The 23391-nt window shown below is 40.3% G+C and overlaps 1 protein-coding gene across 4 annotated transcripts in view; it reads right to left on the bottom strand.

Moving 5' to 3' along the window:
- Positions 1–23391, bottom strand: part of atp8b4 (ATPase phospholipid transporting 8B4) — a 304768-nt gene that overhangs the window by 34171 nt on the left and 247206 nt on the right. For all 4 annotated transcript variants that reach the window (XM_072278231.1, XM_072278233.1, XM_072278230.1 and 1 more), the window contains 5 exons: positions 20788–20976; positions 20510–20625; positions 13962–14126; positions 11441–11552; positions 1594–1699 (listed from right to left, as the gene is read on the bottom strand). In XM_072278231.1, the coding sequence (XP_072134332.1) occupies positions 1594–1699; positions 11441–11552; positions 13962–14126; positions 20510–20625; positions 20788–20976 (688 nt within the window). The remainder of the gene's footprint in view (positions 1–1593; positions 1700–11440; positions 11553–13961; positions 14127–20509; positions 20626–20787; positions 20977–23391) is intronic.

Below are 23391 nucleotides of genomic sequence, written 5' to 3'. Positions count from 1 at the left end.
CAGCTAGCCTCCTTCCCCTCCCCCCACCTTTTTATTCTAGTATATTCTCCCTTCCTTTCCAGTCCTGAGGAAGGGTCTCGGCTCAAAATGTCAATTGTGTATTCAATTCCATAGATGCTGCATGAACTGCTGAGTTCCTCCAGGATTTTGTGTGTGTTGCTTTGAACCGACTAGTTTTATGAAGCACATTTAAATAGTTAATTCAGCAAATTTCAAATATTGGCTTCAGATTTGAAATGTCTGGAGCAGCAGTGCCTTATAACTTACTATGGATGTTTATGATTTTTCGTTGAACTTCTGCAGAGATTCATTCAAGTAGTATTAGGCCCATAAAGACTACTGAGCACACTAGTCATTTATATCCACTTAAAATACCACAATGCACTTCAAAGAAAATGTTACCACTATGGCATTTTACTAGTGTTCACAGTTTTTACGTCTTCCCTGTGGAATTTAGCTTAAGGCAAATGTTATTCGCTTATAATAAATTTCACATGAAAATTATAGGTAGACTAGACTGCATAGAATCCGTGTTGCTTGAAATTCCAGCATCTGCAGATTTCCTCGTGTCTACATTTTCACCATGGTTAGAATGGGGGATGGAGTTTAGGTACAGAGAGTGGGAAATGGAACGGAAGAAATAGAGATGACCTGTGAAATATCAGAGTTTTTTTAATGACGTGAATCGGATAACTTTTCAGAAGAAATCAGTAATGAGAGGTCAATTTAAAGACATAATTGAAGAGAAGGACAGATTCAGACATTTTCTGTACATTAGCTTTTCAAACAGAAATGACTGAGGTCAAGGCCAGTGGCTCTTGTAAGTGAAAATATATATTTGAATCAGATGCTGAATTGTGGGTAATAGGGGGAAATGGAGTTTGTTTTGCTTGCTTTCCTAAGAACTTCACAAGCCAATTGGATCATATGGTAACTTTCTAGACATAGTTGCCAACATATGTTCTTCCAACAAAGAAAGCATCATTGAGATCAGAGACAATAATTCTGTCAGCAACTCAAACTAATTTTTTGGCACATGTTAGAGTGGAGCACTACCTCAGTAAATGACATATCTGTTACGAGTTCTGCTGTAGTTACTCTAATAGGTTCAGTGGCATCAGCCATATGTGGTCGGAACATCCAGTACCTTGTGAGAGCAGGCACCCATTGTGTTGGGCGTCTAAGTCCCTTCCAACACAATGAACACACGAGATGTGTCATATCGTCTTCTTAACCAGTTCCTCAGAGTTGAGGATGAGTGTCTTCTACTCCTGATCAGTGGGTTCTGCGGTTATTGTGCAGCTTGAGGTGCCTTCCAAATGTGTGAGTGGTTGATTACCTGATCAAGCTAACAAATTGCTTGTTCAGAGTCTGAGGGGACCAGTACCTATTTAGCATATGCTTGATATTTTCCGTTTTAAGTTTATGGGATACATTTCGGTTAAAAACATTAAATTAAACCTTTGTGGAAAAAAGATGAAAAATAAACGAAACATGTCAACCATAATGATAAAATATGCCATTTCTTTTAAAAAGGCTACATAATAAATCTGAATGAAGTGTGTCACACAAAAATAATTAGCATTTGTTTACCGGATTTCTTGACGGACTTCAAGAACCGTGCGGCCAGATATGATAAATATCTCATTCATGTCATCTGTTAACATGTTACATGAGTACCCAATATTCACCGCTGTCTCTGTGGGGAAAGAAGAATAGGAGATGTGATGCTCTGGCAGTTCATGATCAATGCTGCTGCCTTTTTCCAACAATCAACATGTCTTCTGTTGTTCATCATGCAAATATTGAGACCCAGTGACGAAGGTGAAGGATTGATTATAAGCATTGGCTTTACGAAGGAAGCACATAACCTGGAGAACTCTAAATATGGTAAGATTGAAATGTATATCAGGAATTGGAAGACTGGGTTTAGAACAGGGGTTTCCAACCTTTTTTATGCCATGGACCCCTTCCATTAACCGAGGAACTGAAAGGACTAGATAGGGTGGATGAGGAGAGGATGTTTCCTATGGTGGGGGTATCCAGAACTGCAGGGCACTGCCTCAAAATTGAGGGATAACCTTTTAGAACAGAGGTAAGGAGGAATTTTTTTTTAGCAAGAGAGTAGTGAATCTGTGGAATGCTCTGCCGCAGACTGTGGTTGAGGCTAAATCCGTGGGAGTACTTAAGGCAGAAGTTGATAGTTTTCTGATCAGCCAAAGCATCAAAGGATATGGTACAAACTCAAGGTGTATGGGGTTGTGTGAGATCCAGGATCAGCCATGATGGAATGGCGGAGCAGACTCGATGGGCAGAATGGCCTAATTCTGCTCCGATGTATTGTGGTCTTATGGGTGCATGAACTCCAGGTTGGGGGCCCCTGGTTTAGAAGAAGGACAGACAAGAAGCAACAAGTCAATGTTTGGAGTCCTGTGAGGGAATTAATTGGAATGAGATTATTCTTGATTTGAACAATAAGTAATTTTATGAGGGAATTTAATACAGTTCAACCTTCAGTAATCCGGCACCATTGGGACCTGAGGAGTGCCAGATTAGTGAAAATGCCGAGTTACAGAAGGATCACATTAAGCATAATCAGTGCCGGATTATCGAAGGAACCGGATTACAGGTGGTTGGATTAGTGAAGGTCGACCTGTACTATAATGAGTATGTAGAATTGCACAGAAAATACAGCACGGCAATAGGCTCAGTTCCTGTGTTAGCACTTATTCTCCACGTGGGCAGCAAGTGCCGCTGAACGGCCACCACCTTTCTCTGTTTTATTGCCTCATTCATCCATTAGCTAGTATATGTTAACATAAAAGTCTGCTTTCAGCACAAGATTCAGTAATTCATTTTGCAGCCTCACTCTCCAGAGTATACGAAGTCTCAATCAGGTCATAGCTTAGTGAATTTGCACTGGAGCACTGCTATTCCCCGAACATGTGTATGAGAACATGAAATCCTTAAATACAGGAACCTAAATTAACTGCACTTCCAGCAAACAACTTGTATTTTTACTGCAGCCCAGAATGTCTGTTGAATTTTGCAAAGCACTTCACACAAATTATATTTGGAATGCAGTCAACTTTTTGCAGGCAAACCTAACTGTCGATTTATACACAACAACATTTCACAAAGAGCAGTGAGGCAAATGACTAACTTAATCTGTTCTAATAATTGATGAATGGCTAGTTAATTAATTAATGACAAGCCAATCTGAGGCATATGCAAAGCAAATTAATTATTCATTTCACCAGAGTTGAGCTCCACCTTCTGGATTTGACTTCAATCGTCAATACTCCATCCCAACAGCCTTCCTCAAAAGGATTTGCCAATTGCTTTCATTGTAGCTTAATATACTCTGCTCAGCAGACGCAGGCTTCCCATGTTGAAGACTTTGCCAGCAATCAGGTGATGTGCTGGCAATATATACATGAAGGTGGAAATATCTGATGGAGAGCACTCGGGAAATGCATTCACTCCTTATACACACCAACGTTGCCTTATAATTCTGCTGTCATTGCGCTGAGGGTACACACTTCAATGCCTTCCCTAGTATATCCTTATAATGTGTCCTAAACACAGCTGGTGCACTCAGGCTGGCTTTGTGGTGACATTCTCACCATACACTTCACAATATTCAATTTCTTTGATAATGGGGATGTGTAAATGTGTGTAATATATATATATATGTTTGTATTTGTATTTAAAGTAGATACCTCTTTATTTTGTAATATGATTGTTACTACATTGAGGGGGGTGCATCATATCCTAACATCATGTGTAGTCTTATGTTAATTTGTGGGTAATTAAAGATGGTATGTCCTGGTGCCTAATAGACGGGGTTCCTCGCTCTCAGTAACAGAGAGAGATCGGGATTGCCAGGAGTTCACCAAATAGGATGGAGCATTTATTGTGTTTTCTGGTAGGTATCTTGTAAATACTGGCAGTTTTCTTTTTGCTATTTTTGCAAGTCTGATTTTTGACGTACCTAATTAACACTCTGACCCTAAAGTGCTAAGTGACTCCAGCCATTTTAATTCTTTGGCCATAACCCACACATCTAACAAAAAGATTTTTCGAAAGAATTACAAAACTGTTCCAGCATGAGCCGCCATTCAGCCCATTGACCTGTGTAGGGTATTGTACGGGATATAGTTTAACAATAAATTTCATACATTGAACTCAGACTTTTAAGAACTGCACAACTGCAATTGGGAGAATATATTAGTAACTCTACAACAGATGGGAAGGCACTGTGACCATGTCTGTGTCTCATGGTCAGGGATGGTGAATCAGGGTCTGCTTTTGGTATCAGTGAGAAATCAGTGGCCATGTGGAGGGAAAGGACTGCTGCCTGATGTTGATTGAACTGATTGGAGCTTTACAGTAGAGTGACAAGGGTCAAGGAGTTGGGAGATCAGTTGATTGGGGGACTTAGCTGACGATTATGCATTTGGTATGAAGGGAGAAACCATGGGCCTGGGTCAGGACAGGAGGCCATAACAAAGGAGGGAAGATAAGTATCTGGGTTAGGTCCCAGCCCTGTCCTAGGACTTGCTCAGTAAAGGTAGAAAGGTGCCAAATGGAATTTAAACACAAGAGATTCTGCAGATGCTGGAAACCCAGAGCAACACACCCAAAATGCCAGAGGAACTCAACAGGTCAGATAGCATCTATGGAAATGAGTAGCTTTCTGGAGGTTGTACCTGTATCTCTTGTACTTTACTTGGTCGCCAGACCTGAGCACCACTGATCAGCATATTGCAGATCTCTTGGTTTATCCAGAGCTTTTGGTTAGGGAAGACCTTAAATGACTTTGTGGGGACACACACATCCACCACTGACTTTATAACGTCAATTCGATCAGATCTTCTGATGAGTCCTTGAACATGGCTGGATCCACTGACTTGAAGCAGTCCTGAAGTCCTTCCTCTGCCTCCCATCATTTCTGCATTGTCCATACTTCTACAGCCTTACCCCCTAGCCTCTGCTGACATGCAGGTAGGAGGAGGCAGATTTCCCAAAAAGCGGTCTATAAGGATCGAAAGGAAAGCATTTCTTATGGTAGTGTAGCAGAGTGTAGTGTTGGGACCCCTGGTGCTTCAGGTGGTATGTTGATGATAACTGGTCAGAGATTTCTTCAAACAAGCCTGATTGAAGTTCTCAGCAATGATCTGAAAGGCCTCGCATTAGGCTGTTTCTTGTTTGCTTATCACTGCACTCAATATATCGAGTGCATGCTTAATATCAATCAGTCTTTGGCAGTATGTACATAAACTGTGGTCAGTATCATGGAGGAGCACTCTCTTGGGAAATAGAACAGTTGGCACTTAATCATTACATGTTCTAGGTTGGGGGAATAAGAATGTGACAAGACTGGTTGAGTCAGTGGTGAGGAAGGCAAATGCAATGTTAGCATTCATTTTGAGAGGACTAGAGTATAAAAGCAAGGAGGTAATGCTGAGGCTTCATAAGGCTTTGGTCAGACCATACTTGCACTTTTGTGAGCAGTAGTGGACCCCTTATCTAAGAAAAGATCAGCTGGCATTGGAGAGTGTCCAGAGGAGGTTCATGAGAATGACTCTACGAATGAAAGGGGTAATATTTGAGGAGTGTTTGATGACTCTGGGCCTGTACTTGCTGGAATTTAGAATGACCGGGTATCTCATTGAAACCTATCAAATATTGACAAGACTAAATAGAGTAGATGTGAAAGAGTGTTTCCTATAGCGGGGGAGTCTATGACCAGAGGACACAGCCTCAGAAGAGGACATCCATCTAGAACAGAGATGAGGAGGAATTTCTTTAGCCAGACAATAGTGAATCTGTGGGATTTATTGCCACTGACAGCTGTGAAAGCCAAGTCATATTTGAAGTGGAGGTTAATAGTTTCTTGATTAGTCAGGAAATCAAAGATTACGGGAAGAGGCAGGAGAATGCGTTAAGAAGGAGATTAAATCAGCCATGATGGAATGGCGGGGCAGACTCGATGGATTGAATGGCCCAATTCTGCTCCTTGTCTTATAGTTTTATGATCCAAGGTTGCGATGTCAGAACACCATGAAGAGTTAATCATCAAATGCAGCCTCCCCCCCACCCCCCACGTTTTGCCCTTTTCAAATCAGCAGTCCAGTCCATCCAGTGTGTCAAGAAGCCCTTGGGTCTTAGTGACATGTCCGGCATGTTTGAGGTCAGCCGTATCTCCATGAAACACAGCAATCTCTCAGTTCCCTCTAATACTGCAACTTTGCCGTAACTTCTCCGTTTTGTTCTCCAGAGACAACACGTTGTTAACAAGATACTGGGTAGATGAAGTTTCATACCCTGATGTTTCAATCTGACTTGGAGTCCCCCCCTCCATCTCTTATTTCTGCTTTTTATATAAATAGTGGAATACGTTAGGTAAATATTTTTTGGACAATGCCAATTAATTTGCATCTCTTTTTGAGGAAGTTTTCACGAATCAAATACATTCAAAGCAGAATGGTATTTTTAAAAATGTACAATTAAAATATGTAAAGCTATTCCAAATAGTAATAGTACAAATTTCAGTATTTGCTATTTTTTCCTGAAAAACACCAAGGAGTTCAAACAAATCAGCAGTTGCAATAACCAATTAAAACATAACCATACATTAAAACCTGTTGTTTTTTAAAAATTTAGTTTTTTGTTAATATATCTTTATTAATCTTTCTCATTAATCATTTTTGTAGGTATTACAGCTAGAATCCGAAAGAAAAACTCTATTTACATTGTTTAAAGTTGAACAACTTAACTCACTCATCTTGCATATAAAACATTTAATTTGATTTTACTTCCAAAAACAAATTTACCTTTGTCTTGCCTTTGGGAAAAATGGCTGTTATTTTTTATTTTTCACACAGTGTTCACCTGAACAGGCCTCATCTTGGGAAAGTAGGAACTTCCCAGTAAAAACCATAATCAAAGGAACCCCTGTGCCAATAATCTCATTCAATGATTTTTCCCCTCATAAATCACATAAAAAGCAAATGGCTGGGATTAATAAATAATTATAATATTCGCTATCTCTTGACTGGTAGAAAGGGAAAAACAGCATGGCATACGGACAAGGAAAGCTTAAAGATTTATTTGGATCAGTTTCTAAGTGGTCATGGAAAGGGTAAATATATTTTATAATATTTCAAGGTTTTATTCTGAATCCAACTGTACTTAGCTTTTTCTAGAATTAGGTAATCAACAATGGTGTCATTTTCCTCAGGACAATCAATATATCAATTGTCAGGGGAAATATATTGCTTTGGTATGTAACATGTGATAAATCTAATGTGTCTAGCCTCTAGGTCAAAAAAGCCATGTACCATCCTGAAAAGTGCATACAGTGACAATCCAATCTTCTAGTTTGGTTAACACATATTAAGAAAGCTGTCACACCTCAATATGCTGCACCATGATCATAAATCCAATTTATTTCCACACATAAACCATCTACATAAGGTAATACAGTGTTATACTCTCACTACAGGATTGCATTTGTGCTTCAACAATTGTTCATATTGGAAGATTACATCAGGTTCACGGCCTCATTAAAGCTTCGAGCTCTGAGTCCTCAGGGTGACATCAGTCAATGTGACTCAACTACAGTAGCCAAGTCACACATACAGAATTTCCTCTGATACCATCAACCCAAGCATCCAAGGGCAGGCGCACAGACAGTCATAGAAGGCATATCTATTCACTAGGCGCCAGAAAACCAACTGTGCACTGGCAGTATAAGGAGATGAGAAAAAGCTTTACTGATTTACCAAAGCATCATTCTTTGATCATAGTCAGGCTCATTCCAGTGTCAGCATCAGTGATCAACAAAGTCACAAAAAAAATTGGATTGTGTGTTACTGGGGGGAGCAAAGTAGGGAGGTGGGGTGGAGGGGGGGGTAATGTGGGGAAAGTGGCAACCGAACTACTTCTGCCCCAGATCACAGCCAAAATCTCAGCCAAAATCACACTATGAAGTTTAACAGTATAGATTTGGACACTTCATTTTGGAATGTTAAACACATACACCCATGAATGCAGTGGGCTAGTTTCATAAAAACCAGTGGCCTTTTTCACCTCTCTCCCCCCCCCCAACCCACAGGTCAAATCTAAATCAGAGAACTTTGCAACAGAATATCTCTGAAGCTCAAGGGAGTAACTATCCATGTAAGTCCATCGATTGAGTGAAGGTTAAGTAATTAATTTTGAAAAATCAAATTCTCTATTCATTTCAAATTCCAGCAAAATTAGTTTGCCCTCATGAGGGCGTTAGAAGAAAAACACAGTTGAAAAAACATGAAAATGCTTGGACTTATATGGTGAACTATTTCCTGCTAAAGCATATGTTTAGTTGTAGGTATTTTCCTTAAATTTCTTTATTCTTTCCTTTGCAGGCTGAATAGCTTATTAAACTGTTGTAAGTTCTGGTGTCACCACGCACCGGCTGCTGTCCCTCAGGATTAGTGTTTACCAGCCCATGTCGCTGAAAAGAGCTGCCTATTTTGCAATTGCTTCATTGACAGCAGGGATAAACCTCCTCTCTCTCTCTCACCTGAAGACACCATCACTATCTGCCAGTTTCTCTGCTTCAAAGATACCTTACTAGTGATCTCTCTTTCCACACCAGCTTCTCAAACATTCTCTCCTTCACTTCTCACTGACTGAGCCTAACCTCTATCATTTTCCACACCCCATTTTTAAAACATTGATTCTCATCCATCTTACGATGACAGATTCTGTTTCTATTCATCGTCTGAACAACTGATTACTTGACCATCTTGATTCTACCATCTTGGACTTCACGTCAACGTACTACTTCCTAAAAGGTCCATTCCCTTCCTGTGGCACTTTCATGTCCCTGATGCTACCTTCCGAAACAAATGCATCTGTTCATTTTACTCTTCCTATGTCACGATCTAAAGAACCAGGAAAGAAAGAAAAACATTACCAAGGACTTTCACATAGTTACTGACATATAAAATCATCTCCATGTTGTGTTCACCAAAATACTAATGGACATCTTCATGAAACTCCATTTCTGTCTGGATTCCTGATCACATTATGGTTTATCCAGTAAAACATGTATTTTCTGAGGTCTCCAACAATGTTCTAATCAAATTTAAGTACATTCCACAAATACAATCCTGCCTTTGTCTTGGACAGGCAGCATCTTTCTGTTTCCAACATGCACAGGGACTTTAGATCTTGCTTCACTACATTTTTCTCGATTCACTCACCCATCCTCTGCTTCCAGAATGTAACACCATTAATTTCTGTTTCATTACAAATGCCTGATGGTTGGTTAATTAATAAACTGACTGTCACTGCAGAAAATCTCTTTTTCCACTTGTGTCTTTTGCACACCAAGCCCACAACTTGCCTTTCTTGTTTAGTCTAATGAAGTGGCTTTTGTTCTACATTCCAGTTTCGATGCAAGGGTTATAACTTAAATAATAATATTAAGTTTCATTCTGGGGATTTCCAAGGTTGGATAAGGTCACTGGCATCGGGGAATAGGGTGCAGGGATTGTGAATTAAGTCCTCCTCTGAGGGTTGGGTGGCAGATCTTTGCGTGGCGGTCAAGCAAGTGGTAGGGAAGGGGAATGAGGCTGGCTTTAGGGAAATTGGTTGTAGGGTCAAATTGGTGGTGGGGGTGGGGTTGGGCGAGGGATTCACAGGACGAGGATTCAGCAGGATATCAAGGGTGGAGGGGCTTGGTTCATGATATGTGTTTGGAGTGACAGACAGTGGCAAGTAAACATTTTATATTGTGAAGTTGGTTCACAGGCACTGAGGCCTAGCAAACATTTAACTTATGACAGAGGGCTGTGAAGGCCTGCCTTTACATGCAGAGCATACACTGTCCATAGACCATGCATGTTTGGGCTAAAATCATGGAAGTGCCATTACATTTTGCTGAAAACCATCACCCACATCAGGATCACTGTGTTAGGATGGTACATCTAAAGAGGACCTAAAATGTCAGGGATCTGTACTGGGTCCAATGTTGTTTGTCATATATATTAATGATCTGGGTGATGGGGTGGTAAATTGGACTGGTAAGTATGCAGGTGATACTAAGATAGGTGGCGTTGTGGATGATAAGGTAGGTTTTCAAAACTTGCAGAGAGAATTAGGACAGTTAGAAGAGTGGGCTGAAATATGGCAGATGGAGTTTAATGCTGAAAAATGTAAGGTGCTACATTTTGGTAGAGCTAATCAAAATAGGACATACATGGTAAATGGTAGGGCATTATAGAATGCTGTAGAACAGAGGGATCTAGGAATAATGGTGCACAGTTCCCTGAAGGCGGAATCTCATGTGGATAGGGTGGTGAAGAAAGCTTTTGGTATGCTGGCCTTTATTAATCAGAGCGTTGAGTATAGGAGTTGGGATGTAATGTTGAAATTGTATAAGGCATTGGTAAGGCCAAATTTGGAGTACTGTGTACAGTTCTGGTCACCAAATTATAGGAAAGATGTCAATAAAATTGAGAGAGTACAGAGGAGATTTACCAAAATATTGCCTGGGTTTCATCTCCTAAGTTACAGAGAAAGGTTGAATAAGTTAGGTCTTCATTCTTTGGAGCATAGAAGGTTGAGGGGAGACTTGATAGAGGTGTTTAAAATTATGAGGGGGATTGATAGAGTTGACGTGGTTAGACTTTTTCCATTGAGAGTTGGGGAGATTCAAACAAGAGGACATGGGTTGAGAATTAGAGGACAAAAGTTTAGGGGAAACATGAGGGGGAACTTCTTTACTCAGAGAGTGGTAGCTGTGTGGAATGAGCAGTGGTTGAGGCAGGTTCTATGTTGTCGTTTAAACTTAAATTGGATAGATATATGGACAGGAAAGGAATGGAGGGTTATGGGCTGAGTGCAGGTCGGTGGGACTAGGATAGGGTAATAGTTCAGCACGGACTAGAAGGGCCGAGATGGCCTGTTTCCATGCTGTAATTGTTATATGGTTATATGGTTAAAAGGGAAATTATATGCTTTGTACAACAAAAATCATTTCCAAATTTTTATTGAAAATGAACTGCACTGCGAACAAAAGCATGAAGCACCCAATCAAATTGACCCAATGTGTTGTACATACTTTTGTGCACCATGCAATACACTTCCAGGAAAAAAAAATACATCAACTGCATTTGTCAGCTGAAGTAAAAAAGTTGTAAATGATGAGAGAGGATTGAAAAATCTGTTTTTCATATATTAATTATTAATCAGTCAACCAGTAAATTACGTAATCTAAAAAAACAAATATAAGTGGAAAACAATGTTCTATGAATCACTTCATTATGTTCCATGTGTTTCTCATAAGCACTACTGTTATGAGTTTGGACCCTTGCAGTAAAAGCAACTTAGTTTTAACAGAAAGTAGAAATTAATCTTTGGTGAAGGTCACCATTTAGCATACCTTGCTTATCTCCTGTCAGTACCCAAATCTTAATGTTGGCCAGGGTTAGGTTGGCAATTGTGTCAGAAACTCCTTCTTGCAGTTTGTCTTCCACTGCGGTGGCACCTAATAACTAAACAGAGTGAGGCGCATAATTAATAAAATTACAAAGAAGCTTTGATTCCATGTTAAACTTTTTGCCACCTATTACAAGATTGGGTATGGTGAAGTCCCAAGATTATTTTCTTAGATTATTTCCTTATTTTATGAAATAAATAAATGGAAGGATTAACCCCAAGTTAGCTTCTACCACCATTTTACAATGCTCTTTAACATTATTTTGAACAATATTGATAAAAAAGATGGAAGCTGTGAAGATCAAAAGAGTCTTTGGGGAGGCTTCCATTAAGATGTCATGCCAAGGACAGAAGGTAATAAAAAAAAAAGGCCGATTAATTGCCGGCCTTTATAATGATGGGTGTGGAGTGTCAGTGCAGATTGACTAGAATAAGTTGACCCCATAGATGGTATTAATATTGGTTTATTATTGTCACATGTACCAACAAAGTGAGAAATCTAGGTTTGCAAACAATCCATACAGATCATTTCAAAATCTGAAGTACTTTGAGGTAGTACAAACAAAAACAACAGCAGAATGCAGAATATAGTGTCATGGTTACAGTTACAGAGAAAGTTCTGTGCAGGTAGACAAGGACCATGGTGAGGTAGACAGCGAGAATTGATGTTCAACATACAACAGGGTAGAAGTTGTCCTTGAACCAGGTAGTCTATGTTGTCAAGTTCACTTATGAGAAGAGAATACAGAATCTAAGGCCGTGTTCTCTAGAATTTGGAAGATTACAAAGTGATTTGATTGAAGTTCTCAACATACTGGTGACACCAAATGTGTAGATGGTCGGTCAGTCCAGGACTATGGCTATAAAATTATAGCTGGCCTTTCAGGAATGAAACACTTCAGTGCCCAGAGAACATTTTTAAACATGGAACATAAAGATATAGAGAATGTGGTTAAAACCCAAGTGAATGAAGCTCGGACAGAAACTAGCCATGATCTCATGAAAGGCAGTACAGACAGAATCAGAATCAGGTTCGATATCACCAGCACGTGCAGAAGCAGGAAAAAAAACTGAATCACAGCAAATATAATAGTTAATTAAATAAGTAGTGTAAAAATTGAAATAAAAGAGGTAGTAAGGTAATGTTCATGGGTTCAATGCTCATTCAGATTCAGAAATCCGATGGCAGAGGGGAGGAGGAGTGTGTACTTTCAGGCTTCTGTACCTTCTCCCTAATGGGTAGCAACGAAAACAAGGCATGGCCTAGATGATGGGGGTCCTTAATGATGGACACCGCCTTTTTGAGAAATCGCTCCTTGAAGTAGTCCTGGCTGCTTTTCCCCTGAATTCCTTTGATCTCACATGAGCGTGAAGATGTTATTAACATGTAAACAAAAGTCTCCTGTAAACACACTGATCTAAAAATGCTTCCAGTATCATTCAGAGATATCAGACTAGTTCACTGCATTGTGTCCTCATGCACTGCTGTAACAGAACTAGTGGAGCCAAATGTATAGGTAATGTTTTGCAGTAGATCAAATTAGCAAATAGAGACCAAACTAGTGCTTTAGGGATGAGGTAAGGTTATGCTTCTTTGGGGAGAACATCTGTGCAATGTAATGCTTTTATGTCTGCATTCAGGGGGATTGGTGATGCAGAGTTGGAAAAGCTACTGGGCTTGTGTCAAACAGTGGTGGTTGGGGTGGGAGGAATTGATATATGTCATGGCATTGGTTGGAATAAAAATCAGGAGATACCAACAGTGAGGTGAGAGGAATCGTTGAGGAAAACTCTTAACACTGGACCTAACTAAGAGAATTGAAGGGTATATGGAGGTAAGTAACCCAGATGTGGGCCTCAAAAACCCCCTTCTGTGTTAGTTACCATAATATTACAAACATATGTGCGTTGGTGCGTGGCCAAGTGGTTAAGGCGTCGGTCTGAAGGTTGCTAGTTCGAGCCTCAGCTGAGGCAGCGCGTTGTGTCCTTGAGCAAGGCACTTAACCACACATTGCTCTGCAACGACACCGGTGCCAAGCTGTATCGGCCCTAGTGCCCTTCCCTTGGACAACATCGGTGGTGTGGAGAGGGGAGACTTGCAGCATGGGCAACTGTCGGTCTTCCATACAACCTTGCCCAGGCCTGTACTCTGGAAACCTTCCAAGGCGCAAATCCATGGTCTCACGAGACTAACGGATGCCTATTACAAACATATGCGAATTTTTCACGTGAGGTAGAAACATTCAGTGTCACAATACATGTCGACCAGCTGCTATGTCTAAGTGTAAAAAAAATCTCCCTTATTAAACAAGATAATTGTGTTTAGTCTTTGCCAAATCAATGTGATGACTGATACACTTCAAAATAAGCACTTTCAATAACATAACATGTCCAGCTTCACAGCTCACAATCACAATACATAGTTTAGGACAATATTGCTGCAGTGCAACTCCAGTGTGCCATACCATCAGATCCTGTTCAATTTCCTCATACAATGCGGAAAGTTTTTCATCACGATTGTCGACAACCGTGCTGGCGTGATGGTGCATTTTCTGCCACTTATTGAAGTAAGCTTCATCCAGGTCCCTGTAGGCAAGCACTAATGTCCGCAGTCCTTCCCCTGCAAATTCCTGTATAGAAATATCATGATAAATATTAACTCAGAATCTTCTTGGGGGGGCGGAGTGGACTCCAGAATGTTCCACCAGGAAATACAGTTATTGAAGTAAAATGCTTCTAAAACTACTGCTTCAGTACTACAGTTTAATGACCAGGAATGATAATCTAGTTGATATTCTAATATTGAATTCACTTCAACATAAATAATTTTATATAGTAGTCTTCTATATTTTACCAGAAACTCATCAAGTATTTCACAAACAAATGCAGGATACCTTTCAATAGGTCTGACTGAGACCTCCTAAATAATGTGAAGACCTGCGTCTGTGCAAATGCCTTGCAGTGATTGTGACCATGCACATTTATTATTGAGTTCTTTATTTAGCGATACTGTGCCAAGTAGGCCTTTCCGCCCCTTCAGGCCACACTTTCCTAGCAGCCCCCGACAAACCCAAATAACCCTTAACCTAATCACGGAACAATTTACAATGACCAGTTACCCTACCCAGTACGTCTTTGGACTGTGGGAGGAAACTGAAAAACGTGGCGAAAGCCCAAGCCTTCCATAGGGTGGGCATACACAGACTCCTTCCAATTGGCACAGAATTGAACTCCGAACTCTAGGACGCACTGAGCTGTAATAATGTCGTGCCAGCCATGACGCTACTGTGGTGCCCTTTTGTGGAAATTATCTCAGAAGTGGCGACCAGGCATACACCATACTAAGTTGAATGCCGTTATCCACATCTAGAATCCTCCTTATGTGAAGTACAGAATGAAAATTGCAGACTTTACATTTTCCGTCATATTTTCCATCATATTTACATCTATTCAGATTTAGTTGTGTTAAAGCACAAAAACAGGTTGCTGTGCAATTCAGTCTCTAAACTGTTTCAAACTCAGTCAATGTTAAATCGTTATGTACCACAAAAATGGTTCTGAGCTACAATTTGTTATTTCACTTCAAACAATGAATTGAATCTTCACTTTTTTTTTTAAATAAGGATCCACTGAACTTTGAACAATCATATATGTACCACTGAAGTTCCTCCTGTAACTCTGAGGCATCAACAAAGTAATGTGTAAAATCTCTTGAGTCTTCAACTTACTTTTTGGAAAATGACACCAGAAATGTTATGTTTAGATGGATGTCAGATTCAAACCCCAAAGGCATATTTTAAACTAGGAGATGCCGTTATGGCAGCAATATTTATTTCATGAATGTCAGAGCGAGTCCAGTGAGTGGCTGCTCCCAGGTCACCCATGGATTGAGGCACAGACCTTGAACTTAAGATGTGTCTCAGACAACAGTATTCAGACATATCATTTGAAGATTACTAGGCAATTAAATAGCAATAGTTATTCTTGTATTAGAACTTCAATTTCATGAAAAACTATTTTTGGCTCATAAAGAAAATGGCTCCATAGTCACCATAATCTGAATTCAATCTTGAGAGAATTTAACACTTGTTCTGCTTGGGCTGCTTTTCTTGTGTCAATCCGTGTACATTTTGACAATACTTTTACTCTCATTGATAATTAATGAATCTCTAAAGCTGCAGGGAAAATAAAGCTTACACGGTGTCTAGTACACAAATCGTATTTTAACAACCAGCTAAAACACACTCTCGTCAAATCTGCTGAATGAGAGCAAAAACTTCACACACTGCAGGAAGGTTCAGTCCCAGGTTCCAAACAACAAAGAACCACTGTCTCCACCTTCGACCATCTGAGAGGTCCCGAGAATCCCCAGTGAATGAGCAGCTGTGCAGCATGTCCTCTGGCTTTAAAACAAGTTGATGAGGACTGACTTTATTCAAACATACAAGACTCTAAGGGGTTTGATAGGGTAAATGTTCGGATGTTTTCACAAATGAACAAAGGTTCAGAACTGCAAGTGGCCAGTCATTTACATTTTAACCTGAGTGGTGTAGAAATTTCTTTTCACAGAGGGGAGTGAACCACTGGAATTCTCTGGCTCAGTGTTCGGTGAAAGCTGGAACATTAGAAGCATTTGAAGTAGAGGTGGGTACACACTGATAAGCCGAGGAACCGAAGGGGTTGAGAAAATAGCAAAGAAGGAGAGTTGACACTGGTACAGATCTGCCACAATCTTATTAAATGATGTGATTAGCCTTTGTCCCTTCCTGTCTTTAGGCTGCAGCCATCTTTTTGTAACACAAAAATAATGCAGATTCCTTTGATATTTCTGAGACCACGATGGGTGTGGCCTGAGGTATATTTGGTGATGATACCACTAAGAGGCAATCTTGAGTGAAAATGCTTTACTTCATAGAAATATCTGCACGAGTCTTTAGGCACATCAATGTTTCGACATCTTTTTCAGTGGCGTACACCAGGTTGTCTTAATGGGTTTGCTGACCACTTTGCCCCTCACCCACTGGCAGGAAGTGAATCAAATGGTCTAATTATGTTCTCTTAGCTTTCCCTTTGGTTTGAGGTTGACTTGCTTCCACCCCAGTTCAAGTGAATGGTTAGACTATTGTGGAACACGTAGGCTCTGCCATTGGTGAGAAAACCGTCCGAGACTAGGTGGATAATAGTTTAGTTTGGCCTTTTCTGGATTCTGTAAACACCCGAATCATTGGACCAGTCTCTCAATACCTTCCTGAATGTGCCTTGTCAACCTGGAATGGTCTTGGAGTAGAGATTTCAAGAGCTGCTGGCGGGGTTTGCATTTCTTCAAGCAGCCTATGAAGACATCCTTGGATCTTCTCTGTCTATTCGGTAATTCTTTCCATGATAGAATGTTTATATTGAGACCCTTGTAAACATCACAGCAGTCTAATGGAGTGAAATGAATGTAATTAGAGCCTCGAGGTTGGAGATGCTGACCTAGGCGGAGAATGGCACCAGTGGTTTGATTACCCAGCCATGTACTTGGAGGACTCTGCATTGGTGGGATCACCTCAGGCATCTAAGTGGCTGGGGTAAATAGACCACATTTCAGAAGCGTATCAAGTGTAGGAATCACTGTTGCGTGTCAGACCATTGATGTTATACTGGAATTTGAAGTCCTGATCTTTCCCTCTGATACCCAAAGGCAGCACTGGAATACTAGAAGTGAAAATGAAGTTCACTGTCAATGTATTCCTTGACGTTGTTTCTGGAATATGTGAAGTGGTTCTGGTTTTTCACAATCTTGCTGTAGGCCTTTATTGTCAGAGGGTGGTGTTGGTACAGTGGGCATAGTTCATAAGAAAATGTGCGCAAGGCCCATCTTCTCATATGCTTCAGTGAGCAGCCAATAATGAGAGGGGTCTCTGGCTGTGCACATACACAAGTGTCACCAGCATATTTTGTCATGCACTTTATTGCTGAAAGGCCAAATCAGTAATTACCAGCCCCTATTCTCTCAAGGTTCAAACTATTCTGTTTAGATATGACACTACTTCCTTGATAATTATATATGTATGACCTAAATAAACTGCACAAGAGTGCTTTTAGAAGCAGTGCAATTGTGTAAGAGTTTTTGTTCAAATTAGCTTTTTTGTTCCTATTAGCAGCAAACACACAAATATAGACGCATACACAGACACAAATATGTGCACACATAAAATGTTCCTCCATCAAGCTTTGAGTTAATAGAACTATTCCAAACAGAAGAAAACAAAATTGATCCACAAACACAGAGTGAGAGCTGGATGAGATTATCAAATCCCTTCCACCCCCAGGTTATCTCTATTGGTTCAATGACCAAATCAATCCATTGTGCAAAGTATTTTATTCCTGCATTCACATGATCGATCCTAAACAGGAGAAAGACTGCAGATGCTGGAAATCCAAGGAACACACACAAAATGCTGGAGGAACTCATCAAGTATCCAAGGAAATGAATAGGTAGTTGCATTTTTCGGCTGAGACCCCTTTTAATATTTTGAAGTGCATCTACAGAACAGAGAATATACTGACTGGTTGCATCACAGCCTGCTATGGAAACATAAATGCCTCTGAATGAAAAAGCCTACAAAAAGTATTGGATATGTCCCAGTCCATCACAGATAAAGCCCATCCCACTCTTGAGTACACCTACATTGAGCACTGTTGCAGGAAAGCAGCATCCATTATTATGGACGCCCACCATCAATGCCAGGCTTTCTTCTCACTGCTGCCACCAGGAAGGAGTTACAGGAGCCTCAGGACCCACGCCACCAGGTTCAGGAACAGTTATTACCCTCAACCATCAAGCTCTTGAACCAAAGGTGTTCACCAGATTGATTCCTGGGATAGCAGGACTTCCATATGATGAAAGACTAGATCGACTAGGCTTATACTCTCTGGAATTTAGAAGATTGAGGGGGGATCTGATTGAAATGTATAAAATTCTAAAGGGATTGGACAGGCTGGATGCAGGAAGATTGTTCCCGATGTTGGGGAAGTCCAGAACGAGGGGTCACAGTTTGAGGATAAAGGGGAAGCCTTTTAGGACCTAGATGAGGGAAAAGTTTCTTCACACAGAGAGTGGTGAATCTGTGGAATTCTCTGCCACAGGAAACAGTTGAGGCCAGTTCATTGGTTATACTTAAGAGAGAGTTAGGTAAGGCCGTTGTGGCTAAAGGGATCAGCGGGTACGGAGAGAAGGCAGGTATAGGGTTCAGAGTTGGATGATCAGCCATGATCGTAATGAATGGTGGTGCAGGCTCGAAGGGCCGAAAGGCCTACTCCTGCACCTATTTTCTATGTTTCTAACTTTTTTCACTCAACTTCATTCTCCCCAACATTGAACTGTTCCCGCAACCTAGAGACTCACTTTCAGGGGCTCTTCATCTTATGTTTTCACTAATTTCTTTTTGTATTTACACAGTTTGTTGTCTTTTGCACATTGGTTGTTTGTCCATCCTGTGTGTTTTTTTTTCATTAAATCTATTGTGGTTCTGTGTATTTACTGTGAATACCTACAAGAAAATAAATCTCAGGGTTGTAAATGTTGACATATATGTACTTTGATAATAAATTTACTTTGAACAATTAAAATTATACTCCAGAAAACGAAGTTTCAGTGAGGCTCCTTTCTTTTACATTCACCGTGGCAGATCTAATAACTGACATAAGATCAATCTGCCTTAAAGCCTGTTAAATAATTTGAAGCAACAATCCCAAGTTGACATGACATGACTGGCCATTGCTCCAAGACCGTCAAGCCATGATTCCACCTAACAGTGACATTTCCTCCTCTGTGGCCATTTGCCTCTGCAATTTTGATGAATATAAATTCAGTTGAAATAAAGATCGTCTGAAGAATCAAACACGTACCACAAATCGACTACCAGGAGTTAAAATCTGCTGGAAAAATTCAGGGCGTTGATCAGTACCTGTGAGGGAAAGGAACTGTAGATGTTTCAGGTCAAAACCCTGCATGAGGACACTTCAGAATTCCTTTCCCCAACACAGATGCTGTTTGACCCAGTTTGTTCATTGGCTGCTCCATATTCCAGCATCTTCAGGCTCTTGTGTCTCTTGCTACCATCTGATTGTATTTCCATCAGGTAAACAGATAGAGAGCCCAAATCTAACATACGAGGAGCTTCAAAAGATCATCTGGTAAGTTAGCTAACTAGAAAATTCTGCTTGGGTACTCAGGACACATCAGACTTTTTCAGATCTTCTTTTGAGTCATATGGCAGCTGCTCACACTATGGGTTAACTTCATATCATTTATAATCAGTTCATTACATTTATTTAGAGCATTCTTGGCTCACAATGGTCTTGTTACTGGAGATCCCTCACAAGGAGGCTACAAAATGTATGTTTGCCATAGAACTGCTTTTCCTGGACTCTCTACTCAACTGTGTGAAGGCTGGTGGTGTAGTGGCATCAGCACCGGACTTCGAGGCGAATGGTCCTGGGTTCGAATCCAGCAGGCTCACTGTACGCTTTCCATCGTGCTGGGTTGAGTATTGAGCTAGCAACATGGCCCCATAAAATAACAGACAAAATGCTAAAGAAGTCGCAAGGTTCCCGCCCGATGCACCACAAAGCACAGAGAGGAATAACTACTACACAGCTGTGGGCCGCTGGAGGACTGGTTCAACCCACTGTTTCCCCCGCACACTGCTTCTTGGTTCTATCAGGTGAGATACGCCAATAAGGAAATTAGTTTGCTCTTTGGGTCTTTTAATTCTGGCTCCACCTCACCACTGGAATCACGTCCCCTTCAGAGCACGAATAAATTGTATGACTTGTCATTCCAAAGTCCCCCACATTGCAAAGAAATTTCAACACAGTAAAGCTAGTTTAAACGAAGACTTTAAATGAAAGCAGAATTTGTTTTATTGCAATTGTGGCTGCTCAGGTCATGCTTAATCATCATTATGTTTTTCAATAACCTAACCCAATACCTAATAGATGTGTGAAGAAGAGAAGAGGCACTTACACTGAGGTGGTCTGAGGTCACATACATCAATTCTTCATTAGATGGATGAAGCCTTTCAAACAAAATGGTATCAGCTCCCTTTGAGTAAAGTCTTATTTGTCCTTCAGGATTTCTAACTAGAATACAAGAGAACAAAAAGTTACCATTTTCAATACGAGTGCTACAAAAATGGATGCACTTACATTTAATTTTTGGTAAAAAGAAAATTAAAGCAGAAATTGAATAGTATTTTGGTAAGCGACGAATGCATAAGACATTATCATCCAGATTCAACACACCTATCACAGACATCCTCTTTCGCACATTGTTGAAATCCAAAATAGCTAGCAGTCGATAGATGACAGGCTTGCCCATCTCATTCACGGTGATGGTTTCTGGGGTGCGCGATCGGAAGACGAAACCAAAGTTCCTTGCCGCGGTGACCAATGCCCCTTCATCAGGTGACTGGGCTTGGTAAGAGAGTTCACCTGGAAACAAAATCCAGCAACTCGTTATTGCTTCACATTGCACTGTATTTTTATTTGTTAGTAACATAATGATTTGTTAAGAGGTATACGCCAGATAAACTGAAGATACTGTTTAACACCAAAGATGTAAATTATCCAATTCCTTGAATTAAAGTAAATAGGAACTTAATAAATATTGAATTATCAGATGGCAGCTATGATGACGTTAGAATGAATGTTGCAGAATGAATATAGATGGTTCAGATCATAATTACTTATCCCGGCATAAACATTAAAAGGTTCACCTTTGTATTTAAATCTCTCACCTTTTAAATGTCTACATCCCTCAAAATTTCTGGATGACATGTTAACAGACAAAGTCCTTGCACAATAAGATGACTGTCTTTGATTTTAGCATTAGCATTAACTTAATAAAGTCTGCCTGACAACATACAGTACATACTCTACACACCTACACAGGCACCCTCTCTTGCACAATACCAAACTGGGCTAGCAATTGACAGAAGACAATGTAATAGTCACCTGCTTATATAATCACCTAGAATTCCAGGTAAACTATGTTTCTGAATGGACAAATTAAATTAATGCAGAGAAGAACAGTATGAATATTGCAGATAGTAGTGAGTGGCAGAGTAGCACAGAGTGCAGAGCAGTTGCCAAATAGTACCCAAAGTCCTGGGTTCAAACCTGGCCCTGGGCGTTGTCCGTGTGGAGTTTGCACACAACTATGTGGGCTGATAGGTTGACTGCCAATGGTAAATTGTCCTTAGTATAGCTGAGAAGTAGAATAAAGAGGGAACAAAAGGAAAATTAAAAAAAAATATTGTATGTAATTATGATAAAGTCACACCAGGGTTTATATTTCATTAGGAGTTTGCACAGATTTAGCATGTCACCAAAGACTTGAGCGAATTTCTGCAGATGTACTGTGGAGAGCATTCTGACTGGTTGCATCACTGTGTGTACAGAAAAAGAAACAAAAGGGCTGTAACCTCAACCAAATCCGTCATGGGCACTAGACTCCCCAGTATTGAGGATATTTTCGAAAGGCAATGCCTCAGAAAGGTGGCATCCATCATTAAGGACCCCCTACCACCCAGAACATGTCCTCTTCTCATTACTAACAACAGGAAGAAGGTACAGGAGCCTGAAAAGACACACTCAATGTTTTAGGAACAGCTTCTTCCCCTCTGCAGTCACATTTATGAATGGATAATGAACCCATGAACACTACTTCACTATCTTTTTGCATTATTTATTTTACATTTCTTATCATAGCATACAGCATTTTTATAGGCATTGCACTGTATGGCTGCTGCTAAACAACAAATTTCATGGCGTATGTCAGTGATAATACACCTGATTCTGATGGGATTAGTGTTGCATTAGTGCGAATGAGTACTTGACAGGCCATACTGTGTGCCTCATTGAGCTGTCTTCAAACTTTAATTCTATTAACTTATCACAAGGTGAGATAACTGTTCTAGTTCCATCACAGCAAGATCGGAGGGTACTAAGCTTTATCAGCATATGGCCACTGCTAGAATTGTTTAGTTTTGAGGAAAGATTGGCTAGAGGAGTTATTTTCTTAAGAACAAGAGGGAGATGAAAGACAAAATTTTAATTCAAGTATATAATACAAGGTCAAAACAGATGGATAGAAAGCAAATAGATTCGTAAGTAGGAGACACATGTTTAGTGTAAGCAGCAGAGGGGTTAGAGGGAATGAGGAGAACCTTTTTCATTTGGGGTTGGAAGAGTTCTAGAACTCATTGGTGAAAAGCATGGCAGAAGCAGGAAGAAGTATTTGGATAAATTGTTGAACGGCCATAACCAAGACATGTGAATGGGATAAGACTGAATGTGGGATTTTCATGTGATAAAAAGACACAGCGCTTGGTGCTGCTGTCTTAGGGCTGTGTGGATACAGTCCTTAGATGTTCATTTCCCTCATCGCTCTTTGTTTCTGTTGGATTACCTGGTTTCCTCCCACATCCCAAAGATGTGCTGATTGATAAATTATCTCTTAGTATAAGTGACTGGATGGCGGGGTGGAGATACGCCTCTACCAAAGGAAGTGTAATGAACTCCTTCCCACCGCTAGCCTGCAGTTTACACTTGGGCAAGGTGTAGTGTAGGGTAATGTAACTGGTGGAAATGTACATAACACTCAACCACCAACACTGAGTTGGGGTTCACTTTAAGAGGCTGTTCTGATGTGATGACTTAATTAGGTAAGGGACTTTTACCAGGCTTTGTGTTTGGCTTTTTTGGAGTTGCGTTTTTTTCTTAAATATAAAATGCCTCACTTCATTTTATTTCGGAAAAAACCTACATTGATGACCCCCAATGGTCTAGGAAGATTCCAGAGTAATTGATCGTGTCGGCCAATGCAGTCACTTTGAAACTGCTGGA

The sequence above is a fragment of the Mobula birostris genome, chromosome 14 (genome assembly GCF_030028105.1).
Source record: "Mobula birostris isolate sMobBir1 chromosome 14, sMobBir1.hap1, whole genome shotgun sequence".
Taxonomy (NCBI): Eukaryota; Metazoa; Chordata; class Chondrichthyes; order Myliobatiformes; family Myliobatidae; genus Mobula; species Mobula birostris.
Note: the sequence above shows the minus strand (reverse complement) of the source record. Positions and strands in the feature narration are given on the sequence as shown.